At 49.7% G+C, this 20,418-nt stretch overlaps 2 protein-coding genes across 8 annotated transcripts in view; one reads left to right on the top strand and one right to left on the bottom strand.

Moving 5' to 3' along the window:
• The window catches only part of BRD9 (bromodomain containing 9), a 326,359-nt gene extending 314,936 nt beyond the window's left edge, over positions 1-11,423 (bottom strand). For 4 of the 7 annotated variants that reach the window (XM_075315008.1, XM_075315007.1, XM_075315012.1 and 1 more), the window contains exon 1: positions 11,233-11,422. In XM_075315008.1, coding sequence (XP_075171123.1) covers positions 11,233-11,317 — 85 coding nt within the window. In that variant the 5' untranslated portion in view covers positions 11,318-11,422. Of the gene's footprint in view, positions 1-11,232 lie in introns of all 7 variants that reach the window. The other 3 variants (XM_075315010.1, XM_075315011.1, XM_075315009.1) reach the window with 2 other exon arrangements.
• Positions 11,401-20,418, top strand: part of TRIP13 (thyroid hormone receptor interactor 13) — a 336,424-nt gene continuing 327,406 nt past the window's right edge. The window contains exon 1 of the mRNA XM_075315015.1: positions 11,401-11,496. Within this exon, the coding sequence (XP_075171130.1) occupies positions 11,402-11,496 (95 nt within the window). The 5' untranslated portion in view covers position 11,401. The remainder of the gene's footprint in view (positions 11,497-20,418) is intronic.

The raw sequence follows: 20,418 nt of genomic DNA, 5'->3' as shown, positions 1-20,418 counted from the left end.
TATATGAGCAGGATCATATACAAGGCAGGAGGATCCTTATCAGAATGGGGTACCTTAATAGAGAATTTGGGGACATTACCCCCATAACAGTGTCAGCAGCAGATCCTCGCCCCATAACAGTGTGTCATGACCATATTTTTTGGTTAAAATTTTATTTTCCTATTTTCCTCCTCTAAAACCAGGGTGCGTCTTATGGTCAGGTGCGTCTTATAGTCCGAAAAACACGGTATGTCTCTCACACTAGTCCAGGTCACCTACGAGTAAGGATCAAATTTGTTAGATCCAAAACTTGTCAGGTTTCCTAGATTTCTAGAATTTTAATATATCTGTCTATGGATTTTAATATGGGATCCAATTAAAGTTACATTTTAGTTTATGATGAAGCCTTTTTCCCTGTTGCTGGATTGTTGTCTTATGGTGTCTGAAGCTAATAATAGGCAGACACCGACTCTCAGCACTCATTTAAAGGGAAAGTGTCGCGTTTTTTTATTTTTGTATTAAAAATAGTGATTATGAAATAAAGTATTTTTAATCCAAAATTAAAATCACCGCTTATTTAGTTTTTATTTAATTCTTATTTTACTGGAGGCACTGGGGGCCATGCTGGATTTGCTGTGTGTGTAACCACAGTTACTGACTCCTTTATGGCAGCCCCTGTGCATAGACTCTGATAGTCGGAATACGACCCCTAGGCTTATTACAGGAGATCTCCCTGCTGTGACTTGGACGCGCCCCCTGGGCTGTCCACATCACAGCAGAGCGAGGAGATCAGCGCCATCTTTCTGCAGCTCACAGCAGTCATGCTGTGTGCTGAACTTTTCCCCCTGTCACCCGTTCTGCCCGTGGGGAGTAGTGTACCGGTGCCCTTCCCCCTGTCACCGATGTTACCGTCTCTGATAATACCCCCACGCTCTCCCAACATGGCCTGTCACCTGTCGGCCTGTGTGTGAGTAGTATACGGCCCCCCTCCTCCACGGCCGCAGCGGGCGTGTGTGTGTGCTGGCAGAGCAATGTGTGTGTGTGTGTGTGTGTGTGTGTGTGTGTGTGTGTGTGTGTGTGTTTCAGAGCATTTTGCGTGTTTGCTGGCAGAGCAATGTGTGTGCGTGCTTGTGAGTTTGTTGCAGAGCATTTTGCATGTGTGCTGGCAGAGCAATGTGTGTGCGTGCTTGTGTGTGTGTTGCAGAGCATTTTGCTTGTGTGCTGGAAGAGCAATGTGCGTGCTTGCGTGTGTGCTGGCAAAGCAATGAGTGTGCGTGCTTGTTATGTGTGTTGCAGAGCATTTTGCGTGTGTGCTGGCAGAGCAATGTGTCTGCGTGCTTCTGTGTCTGTGTGTACCGGTGATACTGTCTGCAGGGTTGTGTATCTAATCCTATCCTGTGTGATACTGTCTGCTGAGCCATGTATCTAATCCTATCCTGTGTGATAGTCTGCTGAGCAGTGTATGTAATCCTCTCCTGTGTGATACTGTCTGCTGAGCCGTGTATCTAATCCAATCCTGTGATACTGTCTGCTGAGCCGTGTATCTAATCAAATCCTGTGTGATACTGTCTGCTGAGCTGTGTATCTAATCAAATCCTGTGTGATACTGTCTGCTGAGCTGTGTATCTAATCATGTCCAGTGTGATACTGTCTGCTGAGCCGTGTATCTAATCCTATCCTGTGTGATACTGTCTGCACAGCTGTGTATCTAATCCTATACTGTGTATGATACTGTCTGCACAGCTGTGTATCTAATCCTATACTGTGTATGATACTGTCTGCTGAGCAGTGTATCTAATCCTGTCCTGTGTGATACTCCAGCTGTCCTTGGTGACACTTTAGACATTTCTGGTCACCAACAAAATGGCTGTGCATTGTGTCCTCACATGTCATTCTCTGTTATCTATTGTAAACACTCAGATTAGGAGGGGGAGGCGTGCCATCACACACAGGAGAGCTGACTCCGCCCACTTTTACTGCAGGCTGTAATCTGAGTTTTTTATACAGTGGAAATTCAGTAGGATTTCAGTAGCTGCTCCCCCTGGTGTTTAACAGTGGAAAATATCAAACTTTTTAATTTTCTTTTTATGTTTTGCTCAATTAAAAACAAATAATATTATTTAAACATTATTACTTTACATTTTTTCAGTTATTGAATTTTTTTTTTGACGATACCTTCCCTTTAACCCCTTCAGCCCCCAGCCTGTTTTCCCCTTAAAGAACCGGCCATTTTTTACATTTCTGACCAGTGTCACTTTGACAGGTTATAACTCTGGAACGCTTCAACGGATCCTGGCAATTCTGAGATTGTTTTTTCGTGACATATTGTACTTCATGTCAATGGTAAATTTAGGCCGATATTTTTTGCGTTTATGTGTGAAAATTTTGGAAATTTGGCAAAAATTTTGAAAATTTCGCAATTTTCAAAATTTGAAATTTTATGCCCATAAATCTGTGAGATATGTCACACAAAATAGTTACTATATAACATTTCCCACTTGTCTACTTTACATCAGCACAATTTTCGAAACAAATTTTTTTCCCGTTAGGAAGTTAGAAGGGTTCAAAGTTCATCAGCAATTTTACATTTTTCCAACAAAATCTACAAAAAAAATTTTTTAGGTACCACATCACATTTGGATTGACTTTGAGAGGCCTAGGTGACAAAAAAAGTGACCCCATTCTAAAATCTGCACCCCTCACTCTGCTCAAAACCACATCCAAGAAGTTTATTAACCCTTTAGGAGCTTTACAGCAACCAAAGCAATGTGGAAGGAAAAAATGAAAATTTTACTTTTTTTTTTTTTTTTTTTTTACACAAAAATGTTACTTTAGCCATAAAATTTAGCATTTTCACAAGGGTATCAGGAAAAATGCACCATAAAATTAATTGTGCAATTTCTCCTGAGTACACCGATATCTCATATGTGGGGGGAAATCAATTGTTTGGGCGCACAGCAGGGCTCGGAAGAGAAGGAGCATCATTTGAATTTTTGAAAGCAAAATTGTCTGGAATAATTAGCAGATGCGATGTTGCGTTAGAAGACCCCCTGAGGTGCCTAAACAATGGAGCTCCCCCACAAGTGACCCCATTATGGAAACTAGACCCCTCATGGAATTTATCTAGATGTTTATTGAGCACTTTTAACCTCTGGGGGCTTCACAAAAGTTAATAACTTTGAGCCGTGAAAATAAAAAAAAAAAAAAAAAAAAATTACCACGAAAATTGTTACTTCAGCCAGGTAGCTTTTTTTTCACAAGGGTATCAGGAAAAATTGCAACATAAAATGTATTGTGCATTTTCTCCTGAGTACACAGATACCTCAAATGTGGTGGAAATCAAATGTTTGGGCGCACAGCAGGGCTCGGAAGGCAAGGAGCGACATTTGACTTTTCAAACGCAAAATTGTCTGGAATCGTTAGTGGATGCCATGTTGTGTTTGGAGACCCCCTGAGGTGCCTAAACAATGGAACTCCCCCACAAGTGACCCCATTTTGGAAACTAGACCCCTCATGGAATTTATCTAGATGTTTACTGAACACTTTGAACCCCTGGAGGCTTCACAAAAGTTTAGAATGTTCAGCCGTGAAAATATACATATATATTTTTTTTTTTTACCATACCAAATTGTTATTTTAACCAGGTAGCTTTTTTTTTCCACAAGGGTATCAGGAAAAAATGCACCATAAAATGTATTGTGCAATTTCTCCTATGTACACAGATGCCTCATATGTGGTGGAAAGTAATTGTCTGTGCACACGGCGGGGCTCAGAAGAGAAGGAGCGCCATTTCACAGCAAAATTGGTTGGAATTATTAGCGTACGCCATCTTGCGTTTGGAGACCCCCTGAGGTGCCTAAACAATGGAGCTCCCCCACAAGTGACCTCATTTTGGAAACTAGACCCCCATGGCATAAATCTACATGGGTAATGAGCACTTTGAACCCTCACATGCTTCATACATTGAGGCATAAAAACAAAAAAGTACTTTTCTTTTCCACAAAAATTTTATTTTAGGCTCAACTTTTTAATTTGTACAGGGGTAACAGGATAAAATGGACCGCAAAATTTGTTGGGCAATTTGTCCTGAGTACGCTGATACCTCATATGTGGCAGAAGACCACTGTTGGGGCGCACGGCAGAGCTCCAGAGGGAAGGAGCGTCATTTGACTTTTTAAATGGAAAATTAGCTGGAATCGTTAGCCGCACAATGTTGCGTTTGGAATAAAAAATACAGACGTCAGTAAAAAAAAATAAAAAAAAAAATAAATTATATATATATATATATATATATATATATATATATATATATATATATATATATATATATATATATATATATATATATATATATATATATATATATATATATATATATATATATATATATATATATATATATATATATATATATATATATATATCTGCAACTGACACTAGGGCAAGTGCCAAATGTGAGAGCGATGCATAAATCTCGCATCACCCGACACAGCCGCACACTCCTGTCTGGAAGAGAGCGACCGTGCCGGATGATGCGGTGTGAGGCTTGTGCATCGCTCTCATGTGTGGCACTGGGCTGACCCTTACAATATTCAGTAAAAAATACTGTAGTTGCCGATTACTACAGTATGATATTACTGGCCCTAAACTAAGTTTATTTGTATTTCTTTCTTAATTTACATAAAAAAAATTAGGACAAACGCACGGATGTGATGCAAAACGGGGGGAGGGGGGGACTAGGTGGGATCAAAAAAAAAAGATGGGTGGAGGATAGAAGAGGGCGCAACGGATGCAGGAGCGGCGGAGGATGGGTGAGGGCGCGGCAGAAGATGGGAGAGGGGGCGCGGCGGAGTATGGGAGAGGGCGTGGCGGATGGAGGAGCGGTGGAGGATGGGTGAGAGCACAACGGATGCAGGAGCGGCGGAGGAAGGGGGGGGGGCGAGGGGGAAGGGTGGAAGGGGAGTGGGAGGTAAGATTGGGGATAGCTACCTTACAGAATGGATCTAGGCAGCAGGATTGCAGCAGATCTGAGAGGGGGGAGAGGGGGCAGAGGATTAAGGGGAATGGGAGAGAGCAGGCAGCAGATCAGGGAGGGGGCAGAGGCTGATGGGGGAGTGAGGTGGCAGGTGCAGGGGCGCAGCGGCTGATGGGGAGAGTGCGGCGGCTGATGGGGAGAGTGCGGCGGCAGATGCAGGGGCGGTGCAGTGGCTGATGGGGAGAGTGCAGTGGCTGATGGGGAGAGTGCAGTGGCTGATGGGGAGAGTGCAGCGTCAGATACAGGGGCGGTGGAGCGGCTGATGGGGAGTGCAGTGGCTGATGGGGAGAGTGCAGCGGCAGATGCAGGGGCGGTGGAGCGGCTGATGGGGAGAGTGCAGCGGCAGATGCAGGGGCGGTGGAGCGGCAGATGCAGGGGCGGTGGAGCGGCAGATGCAGGGGCGGTGGAGCGGCAGATGCAGGGGCGGTGGAGCGGCAGATGCAGGGGCGGTGGAGCGGCAGATGCAGGGGCGGTGGAGCGGCAGATGCAGGGGCGGTGGAGCGGCAGATGCAGGGGCGGTGGAGCGGCAGATGCAGGGGCGGTGGAGCGGCAGATGCAGGGGCGGTGGAGCGGCAGATGCAGGGGCGGTGGAGCGGCAGATGCAGGGGCGGCGCATACAAGGAGGCAGCAGAAAGAAAGCAGCGGCGTCAGATGCAGGGGGGGCGCAGCGTGAGGAGAGCAGCGGCGTCAGATGCCCCCATGCATCTGACGCCGCTGCCCTCTTACTTAGCGGCGCAGCAGGAGAGTAGCGGCGTCACATGCAGGGGCGCAGCGGGAGAGCAGGGGCGAAGCACATGGAGCAGGGCAGCGGTGGATCGGGGGCTGTGACTCACAGATGGGCACCCGCAGGGATCGCTCTCCTCAGATTCCACGGAGGGAGAAGCTAAGGAGAGCGATGTCCTACAGCGAGCTCACCCGGTCCCAGATGCACGGTGCTTGGAGGGAGAGATCGGTCACAAGGCCGATCTCTCCAATCAGAGCTGGGGGCGGGTGCAGTAAAGCTTACTGAGCTCCAGCCAATGGCCAGTGCTGCAGCTGCACTGACATAGCTGGATTTCAATGCTTCAGCCATTTTCAATGGCTGAAACATAACACTGGCTGTGATTGGCTGACGAACGCCGCTCAGCCAATCACAGCCTCCGTAGGTCCGGGAAGGAGACACCAAACCTCCAGAGGTCAAGTACAAGTCCTCTCCTTCCCGAATCTACAGTTTTTTTAAAACCGATCGCGGTGCCCGGCACTCCGGGGCCGTGATTTCGCCATGACGGATGTATCCGTCATGGGTCTTTAAGTACCAGGGCACCATGACGGCTAGATCAGTCAAAGGTCGTGAAGGGGTTAAAGGGGCTGTCCGGACCCCGATACTGATTGGTGACCTATCTCAGATCAGAGCTGGTCTCACACCCCATTGCCCAGCTGTTATAAGCTCCAGTGAGGTGGGATATAAACAGCACAGCGTTGTCTATGTAGATGCACGGCAGATAACGCCTATCAGGTGGCTGAACCTGCCCACCTTTAAAAAGTATAGTGCTTAGCAGCCCCATGGGAATTAATGGAGCGGCGGTCTAATATGCGCACTGCCTATGATTGGGATAAAAAGGCTCTTTTCTGCTGGTCAGTGCGATTTCCAGTGGTCAGACCCCCCCTGATCAGTAAGGGCCCTTTCACACTGTTCTTCCCCAAGCAGTGGTCCCATCAGGGCTTATGTCTGAACTCCCCTCAAAACAAGATTAGGACATGTGCAGCCTACTACGTTGTAGTAGGTTGTCTGGTTGTCCATCCCCTGTAGGTGTAGACGCCCAAAGATGGTACACAAACCAATGGAGCTGAGTGGGTTAAATATCTGCGCTGTCCGAGATCTAATGATGGACCCGGAGTGGAGACATACTGAAGTGCAGTTTTGTTGGTCAATACATTTAAAAAAAAAAAAAATCTTATTCATCAGGACGAATCTGATGCTATTTTTTAATTCTTGTTTGAAATGCGTTGACCAATAAAACCGCACTTCAGTATATGTCCACTCCGGGTCCATCATTAGATCTCGGGCAGCGCTCAGCGCCGTTGGTTTGATACTTTCTATAACGTGCTTCTGCAGCAGCCTTCCTTTTATATACGCTACAAGGCACCTTCATAACCCCCCCAGGTTAGCACTGTCCTTCATGGTCTCCCAGGTTGTTGCTTGGGTAAGACCCTATCTGTATTTAATCTTTCCAGATTTCTGATGTGAAAATGGTGTATGACAGAATATGATGACTCCGTCTGCACAATTATAATCAATGACAATTGGCGCATGCGTCGAATCCAGTTTGGTGGTGAGTTCGGAAATAAGCCTAGATGGGACCACTAAACGTGGGGAAGAATGCAGTGTGAAAGGGCTTTAATGTAATCACAGCTCGTCCCAGGAGTCAGACCCCCACCACTCAGTAAGTCATCACAGCTCGTCCCAGGGGTCAGACCACCACCACTCAGCAAGTCACCACAGCTCGTTCCAGGGGTCAGACCACCACCACTCAGCAAGTCACCACAGCTCGTTCCAGGGGTCAGACCACCACCACTCAGCAAGTCACCACAGCTCGTTCCAGGGGTCAGACCCCCACCACTCAGCAAGTCACCACAGCTCGTTCCAGGGGTCAGACCCCCACCACTCAGCAAGTCACCACAGCTCGTTCCAGGGGTCAGACCCCCACCAATCAGTAAGTCACCACAGCTCGTTCCAGGGGTCAGACCCCCACCACTCAGCAAGTCACCACAGCTCGTTCCAGGGGTCAGACCCCCACCAATCAGTAAGTCACCACAGCTCGTTCCAGGGGTCAGACCCCCACCACTCAGCAAGTCACCACAGATCGTCCCAGGGGTCAGACCCCCACCACTCAGTAAGTCACCACAGCTCGTTCCAGGGGTCAGACCCCCACCACTCAGTAAGTCACCACAGCTCGTTCCAGGGGTCAGACCCCCACCACTCAGCAAGTCACCACAGCTCGTTCCAGGGGTCAGACCCCCACCACTCAGCAAGTCACCACAGCTCGTTCCAGGGGTCAGACCCCCACCACTCAGCAAGTCACCACAGATCGTCCCAGGGGTCAGACCCCCACCACTCAGTAAGTCACCACAGATCGCCATAGGGAGTCAGACCCCCACTAATCAGTAAGTCGTCACAGCTCGTCCCAGGGGTCAGACCCCCACCAATCAGTAAGTGGTCACTGCTCGTCCCAGGGGTCAGACGCCCTCCAATCATTAAGTCATCACAGATCGCCATAGGGGGTCAGACCCCCACCACTCCGTAAGTCATCACAGATCGTCCCATGGGTCAGACCCACACCACTCAGTAAGTCATCACAGCTCGCCCCAGGGGTCAGATCCCCACCACTCAGTAAAGGCCATGTCTCACTAAGCGACATCGCTAGCAACATCGCTGCTGAGTCACGGTTTTTGTGACGCAACAGCGATCTTGCTAGCGATGTCGCTGTGTGTGACATCCAGCAACAACCTGGCCCCTGCTGTGAGGTCGCCGGTCGTTGCTGAATGTCCTGGACCATTTTTTGGTTGTTGCTCTCCCGCTGTGAAGCACACATCGCTGTGTGTGACAGCGAGAGAGCAATGATCTGAATGCGCAGGGAGCATTCTGCGGGTTCTGCGGACGCTGGTAACCAAGGTAAATATCAGGTAATCAAAGCGCTCTGCTTGGTTACCCAATATTTACCTTGGCTACCAGCGTCTGCAGCTTTTAGAAGCCGGCTCCCTGCACACGTAGCCAAGGTACACATCGGGTAACTATAAGCAAAGCGCTTTGCTTAGTAACCCGATGTGTACCATGGTTACGAAGCACAGCGTCGTTACACGGGTCACTGGTGGCTGATCTCTATGGAGATCTACCTGTTTGACAGCTCACCAGCGACCATGTAGCGATGCTCAAGCGATCCCTTCCAGGTCAGATCGCTGGTGGGATCGCTGGAGCGTCGCTTAGTGTGACGGTACGTTTAGTCATCACAGCTCGTCACAGGGGTCAGACCCCACCAATCAGTAAGTCATCACAGATCGCCATAGGGGGTGAGACCCCCCCAATCAGTAAGTCATCACAGATCGCCATAGGGGGTCAGACCCCCCCCCCCCCAATCAGTAAGTCATCACAGATCGTCCCAGTGGTCAGACAACCCCCCAATCAGTAAGTCATCACAGATCGTCTCAGGGGTCAGACGCACACTAATCAGTAAGTCATCACAGATCGCCATAGGGGGTTAGACCCCCACTAAAGCTGGTGTCACACTAAGCGACAACGACGTCGCTGTTACGTCACCATTTTCGGTGACGTAACAGCGACCTTGTAAGTCGCTGTTATGATCGCTGCTTAGCTGTCAAACAGCAGAAGCAGCGATCATAACGTCGCTGTGCTACATGTGCAGAGAGCAGGGAGCCGCGCTTAGCGCCGGCTCCTTGCTCTCCTAGGTACAGTACACATCGGGTTAATTAACCCGATGTGTGCTGCAGCTACATGTCACAGTGCAGAGAGCAGGGAGCCGCGCGCACTGCTTAGCGCTGGCTCCTTGCTCTCCTTGCTACAGTACACATAGGGTTAATTACCCGATGCATACTGCAGCCACATGTCACAGTGCAGGAGCCGGCACTGGCAGCAAGAGCGGAGGCTGGTAACCAGCGTAAACATCGGGTAACCAGGGAAAGGTCTTCCCTTGGTTACCCGATGTTTACGCTGGTTACAGCTTACCGCAGCTGCCAGTGCCGGCTCCTGATCGCTTCATTTCGTCGCTCTCTCGCTGTCACACACAGCGATGTGTGTGTCACAGCGGGAGAGTGACGACCAAAAAATGAAGCTGGACATTCAGCAACGACCGGCGACCTCACAGCAGGGGCCAGGTCATTGCTGGATGTCACACACAGCGACAGCGACGGGACGTCGCTGCAACGTCACAGAAAATAGTGACGTAGCAGCGACGTCGTTGTCGTCGTCGTTATGTGTGACACCAGCTTAATCAGAAATGCATCACTGATGGCCCCAGGAGTTAAACCCCCATCAATCAGTAAAGGCCCCGTCACACTAAGCAACATCGCTAGCAACATCGCTGGTAACGAACAACTTTTGTGACGTTGCTAGTGATGTCGCTGTGTGTGACATCCAGCAACAACCTGGCCCCTGCTGTGAGGTCGTTGGTTGTTGCTGAATGTCCTGGGCCATTTTTTAGTTGTTGCTGTCCCGCTGTGAAGCACAGATCGCTGTGTGTGACAGCGAGACAGCAACAACTAATGTGCAGTGAGCAGGGAGCCAGCTTCTGCTGAGGCTGGTAACTAATGTAAACATCGGGTAACCAAGAAGCCCTGTCCTTGGTTACCCGATATTTACCTTTGATACCAGCCTCCTCCGCTCTCACTGCCTGTGCTGCCGGCTCCTGCTCTGTGCACATTTAGCTGCAGCACACATCGGGTTAATTAACCCGATGTGTGCTGTAACTAGGAGAGCAAGGAGCCAGCACTAAGCAGTGTGCGCTGCTCCCTGCTCTGTGCACATTTAGCTGCAGCACACATCGGGTTAATTAACCTGATGTGTGCTGTAACTAGGAGACTGGGGGCTGGTCACTGGTTGCTGGTGAGCTCACCAGCAACTTGTGTAGCCACGCTCCAGCGATCCCTGCCAGGTCAGGTTGCTGGTGGGATCGCTGGAGCGTCGCAGTGTGACAGCTCACCAGCAACCTCCTAGCAACTTACCAGCGATCCCTATCGTTGTTGGGATCGCTGGTAAGTTGCTTAGTGTGACTGGACCTTAAGTCATCAGATCGCCATAGGGGGTTAAACCCCCCACCGATCAGTAAGTCATCACAGCTCGTCCCAGGGGTCAGACCCCCCTTAATCACTAAGTCATCACAGATCGCCATAGGGAGTTAGACCCCCACCGATTGGTAAGTCATCACAGATCGCCATAGAGGGTCAGAAACCCACCACTTAGTAAATCATTACAGATTGCCATAGGGGGTCAGACCCCCATCGATCAGTAAGTCCTTGTTGCCTTGATTTTACCATGGAGCCCCTTTCGTCTCCCATCACGTAGAGCATTACAGTTCTGTACTCTGGATCAGCTCTCACAGCAGTGCAGGACACACAGCCGGATTCCCAGAGATCAGCCCTTCATCTGTAATAGCAGAAGCCGCCTCATAATGAGACTGCAATAGAGGAATCACAGGGTCGCTGGCCGCAGCGCTCGGGATACTCACACTGGGATTGGTCGGGGGCAGAGCTCAGATCGCCGGCGTCGTAGGATCTCCACTCAGACCGATGCTTCTTGTGTTTCTTCCCCATAATGCAGCCGTACAGTACACAGATAATTCACAGCAAAGAGTGCGGAGCAGGAAGTGGCACACAGCATCTCCCACCCACTGGCGCATGCGATTAAGACGCCAACAAAATGGCGACGGCGGCACGTTGTCGGGTACAACGGCTGACGTCAGATGCACGTACACTTCCGGTGTCAGACAAAGGTAAGCGCGGGCTACATTCTGCTCTCAGAGAGCAGTACTCTGCGGTGTTGTGGGCAAATGCCTGTATCTGGGGCTGTCACATTGTGTTATGTGAGGGGCACATACAGCATGGCGGGGAGTATGTCTGCTTATACGTGCCAGGACGCGTTCACATCACACTGCATGTACTTCCAATGCATCAGCGCGGGCAGGTTGGCAACCCTGCAGTCGGAATTTATGTGATCGGCCGTCATAAGATTGGTGGTCGGACACCCACTATCTGATATCCGCTCAGTGGAGACCCCTGAACTGTATCCTGTGTACATCCGCACTCATAAAGCCTACACATAGCTTGCCAATATACCGGTACTGTGTGCCCCTCTACAGACAATGGACATCTCCGACACCCACTATCTGATATCCGCTCAGCGGAGACCCCCGCAGCACAGACCCCTGAACTGTACCCTGTGTACATCCGCACTCGTAAAGCCTACACATAGCTTGCCAATATATTAGTACTGTGTGTCCATCTACAGGCTATGGACATCCTGAACACCCACTATCTGATATCCGCTCAGCGGAGACCCCCACAGCATGGACCCCTGAACTGTACCCTGTGTACATCCGCACTCATAAAGCCTGTAACGGGGTGCCTCGGGGGTTGTAGTCATGGCCCCTTTTTCTCTCAGGCTTACCCCTGGCTCCGCCGTCACTATCGGGACAGGAGATGACTTGGTGGTGCACATGTTGTCCGACGTACAAACACTCTTCAGGCGTGATTCCGTGAAACCAGAAGGCATTTTATTGTTCACAACTTCTTCACACACACGGCAGTAAAAGATTATGTTACACTTCTTTAGCTGGGGAAAGCCTGCCCTGACGTCTCCTCCAGTGGGGATGTGCCCGGCTACTCTGCTTCACCTGGCTCCCACTTTTGGCTACCCACAGCCCGGACCCACACCGGGACTGCTTCGCACTATGAGGTTCCGCCCGCTCCTTTTCTCTCCGGCTTCCCTGTTCTTTCAGCTCCCACACTCTGCCCCTGCGCTGCTTCTTCTCTCCCGTCCCGGACACAACTGCCTTCTAATCTCACACTTTTCTCAACAACACTTCTCCTCCCTCCCCTTGCTTCTGCCGGCTCCTCCTTTCCACTGTGGTGACAGCCGTCCCACCCGGCCACTAGGGGGTACCCTAACCCAATATACATACAATAAAAACATTTTTATTAAACAGCATCAACATTCCGGGCTCCTTTGTAAGGGGTCTGCCCACCCCCTACATACCTCCCCTCTTAAAGCCTGAGCCTCCCGGCAAGGCACGACCCTAAAACACAGTTAAAAACTAAACAAAGTCATTTTAGTAGAACGACAACCATGCGTACCCTAGGGCACCCGACTGGGGTACGCCAGTCCAGCGACCGGAGTTCCTCCTGGAAGCTCCCGGTCTTAGTCGTGCCCGGAGGCCGTCGGCAGGCACTCCCGGTCTCAGTGGAGCTTCTGCCCGGAGGCTTTTGCAGCACTCCCGGTCTTAGACGTTTAGACGGCAGGAACACACAGTGGCAACATCTTCAACGACGCGGAGCGAGCCCCTGGCTCAGTCCAGCAGCAGGCTCTCTCCGGGCTTAACAACTTGAACGGTGATTAACAGTAACTTCTTCCGGTTCAAAACAACGCCGGTCTTCAAACAAGCCGATCAGGACACTTCACTCCGGGTGCAAAGCCCGTTTCCATTCGGCTCGTTGGGCCCTCACATAGTCCGACAAGGACTGCCCGGGCAACCGACGCAGCCTCTGGAAGGGCTCATAACCGACGGTGGGCTCCGGTGCCTTGTTCTCCTCAACCCCCGATGGGGGTGACGGGGTCGCTGCACGAGGCGGCTGAGGTATGTCCATGACAATTACCGGATGTGTGGTTATGTTCTGGCTAATAGCCAGCACCGCCGGGGTTCCCTTCTCCGGGTCAGCGGTCGGTCCGGGCATCACTTCAGGAGTTACGGCTAAGGTGCGCCTCGGGTAGGAGAGTTCAGCCAGCACCGGTCTTGGCTGCGACCGCCGCCGGTACTGGCATTCCTCCCACTCCAGTTCTTGCTGCCATTGAGCAGCCTCCTGTGAGGTAGGCATCCGGGTTACGCCGACGGCAAAGAGGCCTCGGCATCCCACCTCTCGCATAAACCGGACCTTTTCCCCCGGATATAACGTGTGCAGGCGCTGGGGTAGGCCTTCAACGTCCAGGTTCACTCTATTATAAAAATAGTCATCGCCGGTCTCTTCGTCCTTGATGAAGCCGTAACCCTCCTTCTGATTAAACTTCACCACAATTCCTGTGGTGCACTGCTGCTCGAACTCCTCATTCCGGGAACCAGCCATCATTTCCCGGGCCACGGTCTCGGCAAGCAGTCGCTCCTGTACTGGGTCCGGTTCTGGGGACGGGGACTTCCGTTGAGGTAGGGGTGACGGCTGTATTGGGTCCCAAAAGAAGCCCCAGTTGTCCCTTTCCAGCTTCCGGGCGTGTGGATCTTCCGGAGCCTGAACTGGAACAGGTGTCGACGGTCCCACCGCGACTGGCGGGGGTGTCTCCAGGTCTGGGTATGGGTATGGGGTTCCCAGGGGCCGATTCCCCGGCGGCAGCTGCGCGGTGTACGTCGCCCGGACCTCAGTCGTGGTCTCTCCGGTCACAGCGTCCCACCTTGTAACCCAGGTCACTTTGGTCGGGCGCTCTTGTCCTCCTGGTACAGCCGGTATGTTGATAGGAAACGCTTCCGCAGCTGCAGCCGCAGACTGCTTAGGACGTCCTCGGCCCAGGTTAGTGGCTGCCAGCGCGGCCACCACATCTTGCTGCTGTCTGGAGGTCTCCATCTCGTTAGCAGTCGGCAACTCTGATAATGGCGGCGGGGTCGGTGGAGATGCTGGAGGAAGTGGAGGCGGGCCTATTTTTCCCGCTCTTGGGTATACTCCACCCCCAGTCTCACACATCAGGTCGACCCCTCCGCGGCGGTTCTTCTTTTTCTCTGGAACACCGCCCACTTCACATATCTTCATTCGTGCCCTGGGACCGGCACCTCCCCTCTTTGGGCGGAGTACTCCGAACTTCTTTTTCGGCACCGGCCAGCCCCAGGCTCTTCTTTTGGCGCCAACTTTTCGCGCGCTTTCTGCGTCCTTGAAGACGACGGCCATCTTGCCGCCATCTTGTGCCCGGTCCAACGCCTCAGGCACTACTTCTTCTTCCCACCAAGGGATCGGGACTCTTCTCCAATAATCCGGATCCTGTGCCCTAAGCACCAGTTGGTCTCCGTCTTCTTGGGTCGGGACCCCTTGCATATAATCCGGATCCTGCCGACTACGCCACATGTAACGGGGTGCCAGGGGTGCCTCGGGGGTTGTAGTCATGGCCCCTTTTTCTCTCAGGCTTAACCCTGGCTCCGCCGTCACTATCGGGACAGGAGATGACTTGGTGGGGCAGAGTGTGGTGGTGCACATGTTGTCCGACGTACAAACACTCTTCAGGCGTGATTCCGTGAAACCAGAAGGCATTTTATTGTTCACAACTTCTTCACACACACGGCAGTAAAAGATGATGTTACACTTCTTTAGCTGGGGAAAGCCTGCCCTGACGTCTCCTCCAGTGGGGATGTGCCCGGCTACTCTGCTTCACCTGGCTCCCACTTTTGGCTACCCACAGCCTGGACCCACACCGGGACTGCTTCGCACTATGAGGTTCCGCCCGCTCCTTTTCTCTCCGGCTTCCCTGTTCTTTCAGCTCCCACACTCTGCCCCTGCGCTGCTTCTTCTCTCCCGTCCCGGACACAACTGCCTTCTAATCTCACACTTTTCTCAACAACACTTCTCCTCCCTCCCCTTGCTTCTGCCGGCTCCTCCTTTCCACTGTGGTGACAGCCGTCCCACCCGGCCACTAGGGGGTACCCTATCCCAATATACATACAATAAAAACATTTTTTATTAAACAGCATCAACATTCCGGGCTCCTTTGTAAGGGGTCTGCCCACCCCCTACAAGCCTACACATAGCTTGCCAATATATTAGTACTGTGTGTCCATCTACAGGCTATGGACATCCTGAACACCCACTATCTGATATCTGCTCAGCGGAGACCCCCGCAGCACAGACCCCTGAACTGTACCCTGTGTACATCCGCACTCATAAAGCCTACACATAGCTTGCCAATATACCGGTACTGTGTGCCCCTCTACAGACAATGGACATCTCCGACACCCACTATCTGATATCCGCTCAGCGGAGACCCCCGCAGCACAGACCCCTGAACTGTACCCTGTGTACATCCGCACTCATAAAGCCTACACATAGCTTGCCAATATATTAGTACTGTGTGTCCATCTACAGGCTATGGACATCCTGGACACCCACTATCTAATATCCGCTCAGCGGAGACCCCCACAGCACGGACCCCTGAACTGTGTCCTATGTACATCCGCACTCATAAAGCCTACACATAGCTGGCTAAGGCTGCTTTCACACTTGCGTTGTGCGGCATCAGTGACAATGCGTTGTGTGACACGTGACGGATTGCTAAATTGCTAAACGTAACTATTAGAATAAAAAAAGACGGAGAATATAATTAAATCATTTTTACAGCTAGTAGCTCCACTAAAGCGGGCTTTACATGCTACGACATCGCTAATGCGGAGTCGTTGGGGTCACGGAATTCGTGACGCACATCCGGCCGCATTAGCGATGCCGTTGCGTGTGACATCGATAAGCGATTTTGCATCGCTGCAAAAAAGTGCAAAATCGCTAATCGGCGACACGGGGGTCCATTCTCAAATCTCGTTACTGCAGCAGTAACGAGGTTGTTCCTCGTTCCTGCGGCAGCACACATCGCTGCGTGTGACGCCGCAGGAACGAGGAAGCTCCCCTTACCTGCCTCCCAGCCGCTATGCGGAAGGAAGGAGGTGGGCGGGATGTTACGTCCCGCTCATCTCCGCTGCTATTGGGCGGCGGTTCAGTGACGTTTCTGTGACGTCGCTGTGACGCCGCACGGACCGCCCCCTTAGAAAGGAGGCGGTTCGCCGGTCACAGCGATGTCGCCGGACAGGTAAGTATGTGTGACGGCTGTGGGCGATGTTGTGCGGCACGGGCAGCGATATGCCCGTGTCGCGCAACAGATGGTGGCGGGTACCCACACTAGCGATATCGGGACCGATATCGCAGTGTGTAAAGTAGCCTTAACTCAAGGATTTAATATAATAAGATTGGGATTTAACTTCTTTGACCAAAGATTCCATCTCACCGAGTACTTATCATATAATCTATCTTTCAAAGCAAACTTAAATTCGTAAAGATTGTGAGAGGAAATTCTTTCTATTACTTCATGTATAGATGGAATATTAGTATTTCTCCAGTTGGCAGCGAGGAGATTTTTAATCACTTGTATAATATGACAGGTAATGGTGCAGCCACATTGTTGATTCCAGACTGTGGTCACACTGCGACCTGCCCCATCAGAGGCTGCTTGGCCTAAGTCTGCCCTGTGCACTTCCTACATGTTAATCGAATCATAAAAGCAAAAAAGTGAGCTGGAGTATGAGTTGGTATACATGCAGCTTGTAAGCTCACACTGGCCTTAGGACAAAGAAAAAAAGAAAAACCAAAGACAAAAATAATATGGACGTATACCCTGCTGTAACTGAATCAAGGCATAGTGCATATAAATAAACATGGGGTACTTGGTAAACACTGTTTTTGATCAAAAAAGCATAAAGTCATCCCACCGCGACAAGGTACATTAAGGTATACGTCCATATTATTATTGTCTTTGGTTTTTCTATATTCGTGGAATCTCCTTCTGTCCCGCCACAAGTTCCAAAACTTACCAACCTGTTTTGATTTTTTTCTAACTTTCTTGCGATACACCAGACTTTGTACTGTCTGTCAGTTAGAAATAAGACTTTGTGTATCAGACAGGGCTGTCGAGTTGGAGTCGGTGTCCATTTTGATGGAGTCAGAGTTGGAGTTTGTATTAAATGGACCGACTCCTAAAATATATAATAAATTGGGTGCAGCAGTTCAATGCAGTATGTGATGAATAATTTTTCATAAGAATTTGGGAGAGTTATGAAATGTCCTATAAATGTCAGTTCTATTCCTGATAAAAGAATGTAGGTTTTTAGCGGAGATGAATCTGTGCTGCACTTCTGCTACATGATATAAGCAGTGATGTTACTATTTTACTACAGTAAATCTATCACAAACATGAGTCATGCATAGTTAAAATCAGGGCTGTGGAGTCGGAGTCGGAGTCGTGGAGTCGGAGTCGGAGCTCATTTTGGTGGAGTCGGAGTCGGAGTTGGAGTCGGTATAAAATGCACCGACTCCGACTCCTAAAATATATAATAAATTGGGGACAGGAGTGCAATGCAGAATGTGCTGAATATTTTACTAAATAATAACATTTAGTATAATGCTTATATTTAAGTGAAAAATTTATTGTAGTATAATGTGAACATCAGACATTTAATTGTTTTTATGATACAATAATCAAGATATTTGGATAGAACATAAAATATTTATTGGATACAACTTTAGAACACAAAAAACTAATAAATTGTAAATATGTAATATTATATATATATATACACAGTGTATATACACACACAAGATATATATGTAATCTACTGTATATTACATAGTGTATTACATATTTACAATTTATTACAGTTTTTTGTGTTCTAAAGTTGTATCCAATAAATATATTTTATGTTCTATCCAAATATCTTGATTATTGTATCATAAAAATTATTAAATGTCTAATGTTCACATACACATATTCATGTACTACAATAAATTTTTCACCTAACTATAAGCAATATATGTAGGAGTCGGAGTCGGAGTCGGAGTCGGAGTCGGAGTCGGAGTCGGAGTCGGTGCAAGAGAATTTGAGGAGTCGGAGTCGAAGGTTTGGCTTACCGACTCCACAGCCCTGGTTAAAATCAGAGGTTGCCATCCAGTCTCTATAAAGACACATCTCTTGTTTTTCTCACTATCTGACATGAAATCAGAATAAACCCGTTTCCCGTTTTACGTCAAATAAGAACCAAAATTATATTTGCCAAATGCCATTATAATAAGAGAGAGACAGAATGTTTTAAGGCATTTTTTATTACTTTCTGCAAAGTCAAAAGTTTACATACACTAAGGTTACTCTGCCTTTAAAAAATATGGGACAGCCCATATAATGTCATCTCTTTGGAAGCTTCTGATTTCTTTCTGGTTTATTGGCAACATCTGAGTTAATTAAAGACACACCTGTGGATGTATGTAAATGCACACCTGAAACACTCTGCTTCTTTGTGTATCATCATGGGAAAGTCAAAAGAAATCAGCCAAGATCCCAGGAAGAAAATTGTGGAGTTGCACAAGTCTGGTTCATCCTTGGCTGCAATTTTCAGATACCTGAAGGTGCCTTGTTCATCTGTACAAACAATTATACGCAAGTACAAACAAGATGGGAATGTCCAGCTATCATACTTTGGTCAGACGTGCATATCAACCCAAGAACAAAAGAAAAAGACCTTGTGAAGATGCTGGTGGAAGATGCTGGTGGAAGCTGCTAAGATTATGTCAGTAACCACAGTGAAACGAGGGCTGAAAGGCCATTATGCCAGGAAGAAGCCATTACGCCAAAGGAATCATAAAAAAGACAGATTAATGTTTGCACATGCACACAGAAACAAAGACCTTACATTTTGAAGACCTATCCTGTGATCTGATGAAACTAAAATTGAACTGTTTGGCCATACTGACCACCGTTATGTTTGGAGGAAAAAGGGAGACGTTCCACACATGACTGTGTGGAACTTAAAAGGGAGTTATCGACCAGAGAGTTCTCGCATACATTGGGGGAAATAAGAATTTCTCTATCGCTTTCATTGGGGGACACAGGACCATGGGTGTATGCTGCGGTGACTAGGAGGCTGACACTAAGTGAACATAAAGAGTTAGCTCCTCCCTGGCAGTGTACACCCCGAGCCGGAGGCGGGACTATGCCAGTTTTTTGCTTAGTGTCGTAGGAGGCTGAAGTGGGCCCATATCTCTGTAGGCCAACCTCAGCCTAGGCTATTGCGTTTTTTCCATTTTTTTCGGGCTATACGGCGCCGCTCAGCATTCTCATCATTCTACATATTTTGTCTCTTCTGCAGGGTTAAAGACCCTGCTTCAGAGAGAACTTTCGCCCCAGGGTTGCCTGAGGGCTCGAGACGCCAGGCCCTATCCCCCCTCCGGCCCCATGGTACCACCCCAGGGGCTGATTGGGGACCGATATTATTAATTGTTTTAAGGGCACACACTCCCCGTCGACCCCCATGGTACCGTCCCAGGGGGTGTTTCTGGTGGAGGTGAAGAGGAATCCCTGAGGATGTCAGACTGTGACAGCGCAGGAGCGCTCTCATCAAGTGGTCCTCTGTCACCAGGCCTCCTCCAGCGTTCACCTGATACCATGGGCCCAGGCTTAGGATCTGGCACTGCAGCGCAGGAGCGCTCCACAGTCTCCAGCACGCAGTCGTGCTGACCCCGACCTGGCTACTGGAGCGCGGAAGCGAACCCGCACGGTCTCGTCTTCCAATTCCTCCCAGAGGTCCCTCTCCCCTCCAAGGCCCGAGTGCCACTCGTTTCCGAGACCGTCTGATGATTCAGGGGAAGAGTCGGATGCAGCCTCCCTGCTGGACTCGGATCAGGCAGCCGATGTCAGGCGTATGGTGGACAGCCTGGTCGACGCGGTGAATACGACGCTGAAGCTTCAGCCGGACTCTGCAACCGCCCAGAGCTCACAGGTATCCTTCAAACGTCTTAAACGTGTTCACAGGTATTTCTGCGATCATCCGGAGTTCGCTGAGATCTTGCGCAAGCACAGACAGCAACCGGACAGGACGTTCAACAACGGTAAGTCGATTGATTTACACTATCCCTTCCCC

The sequence above is a fragment of the Anomaloglossus baeobatrachus genome, chromosome 6 (assembly GCF_048569485.1).
Source record: "Anomaloglossus baeobatrachus isolate aAnoBae1 chromosome 6, aAnoBae1.hap1, whole genome shotgun sequence".
Taxonomy (NCBI): domain Eukaryota; kingdom Metazoa; phylum Chordata; class Amphibia; order Anura; family Aromobatidae; genus Anomaloglossus; species Anomaloglossus baeobatrachus.
This window is presented reverse-complemented; position numbering and strand designations above follow the sequence as displayed.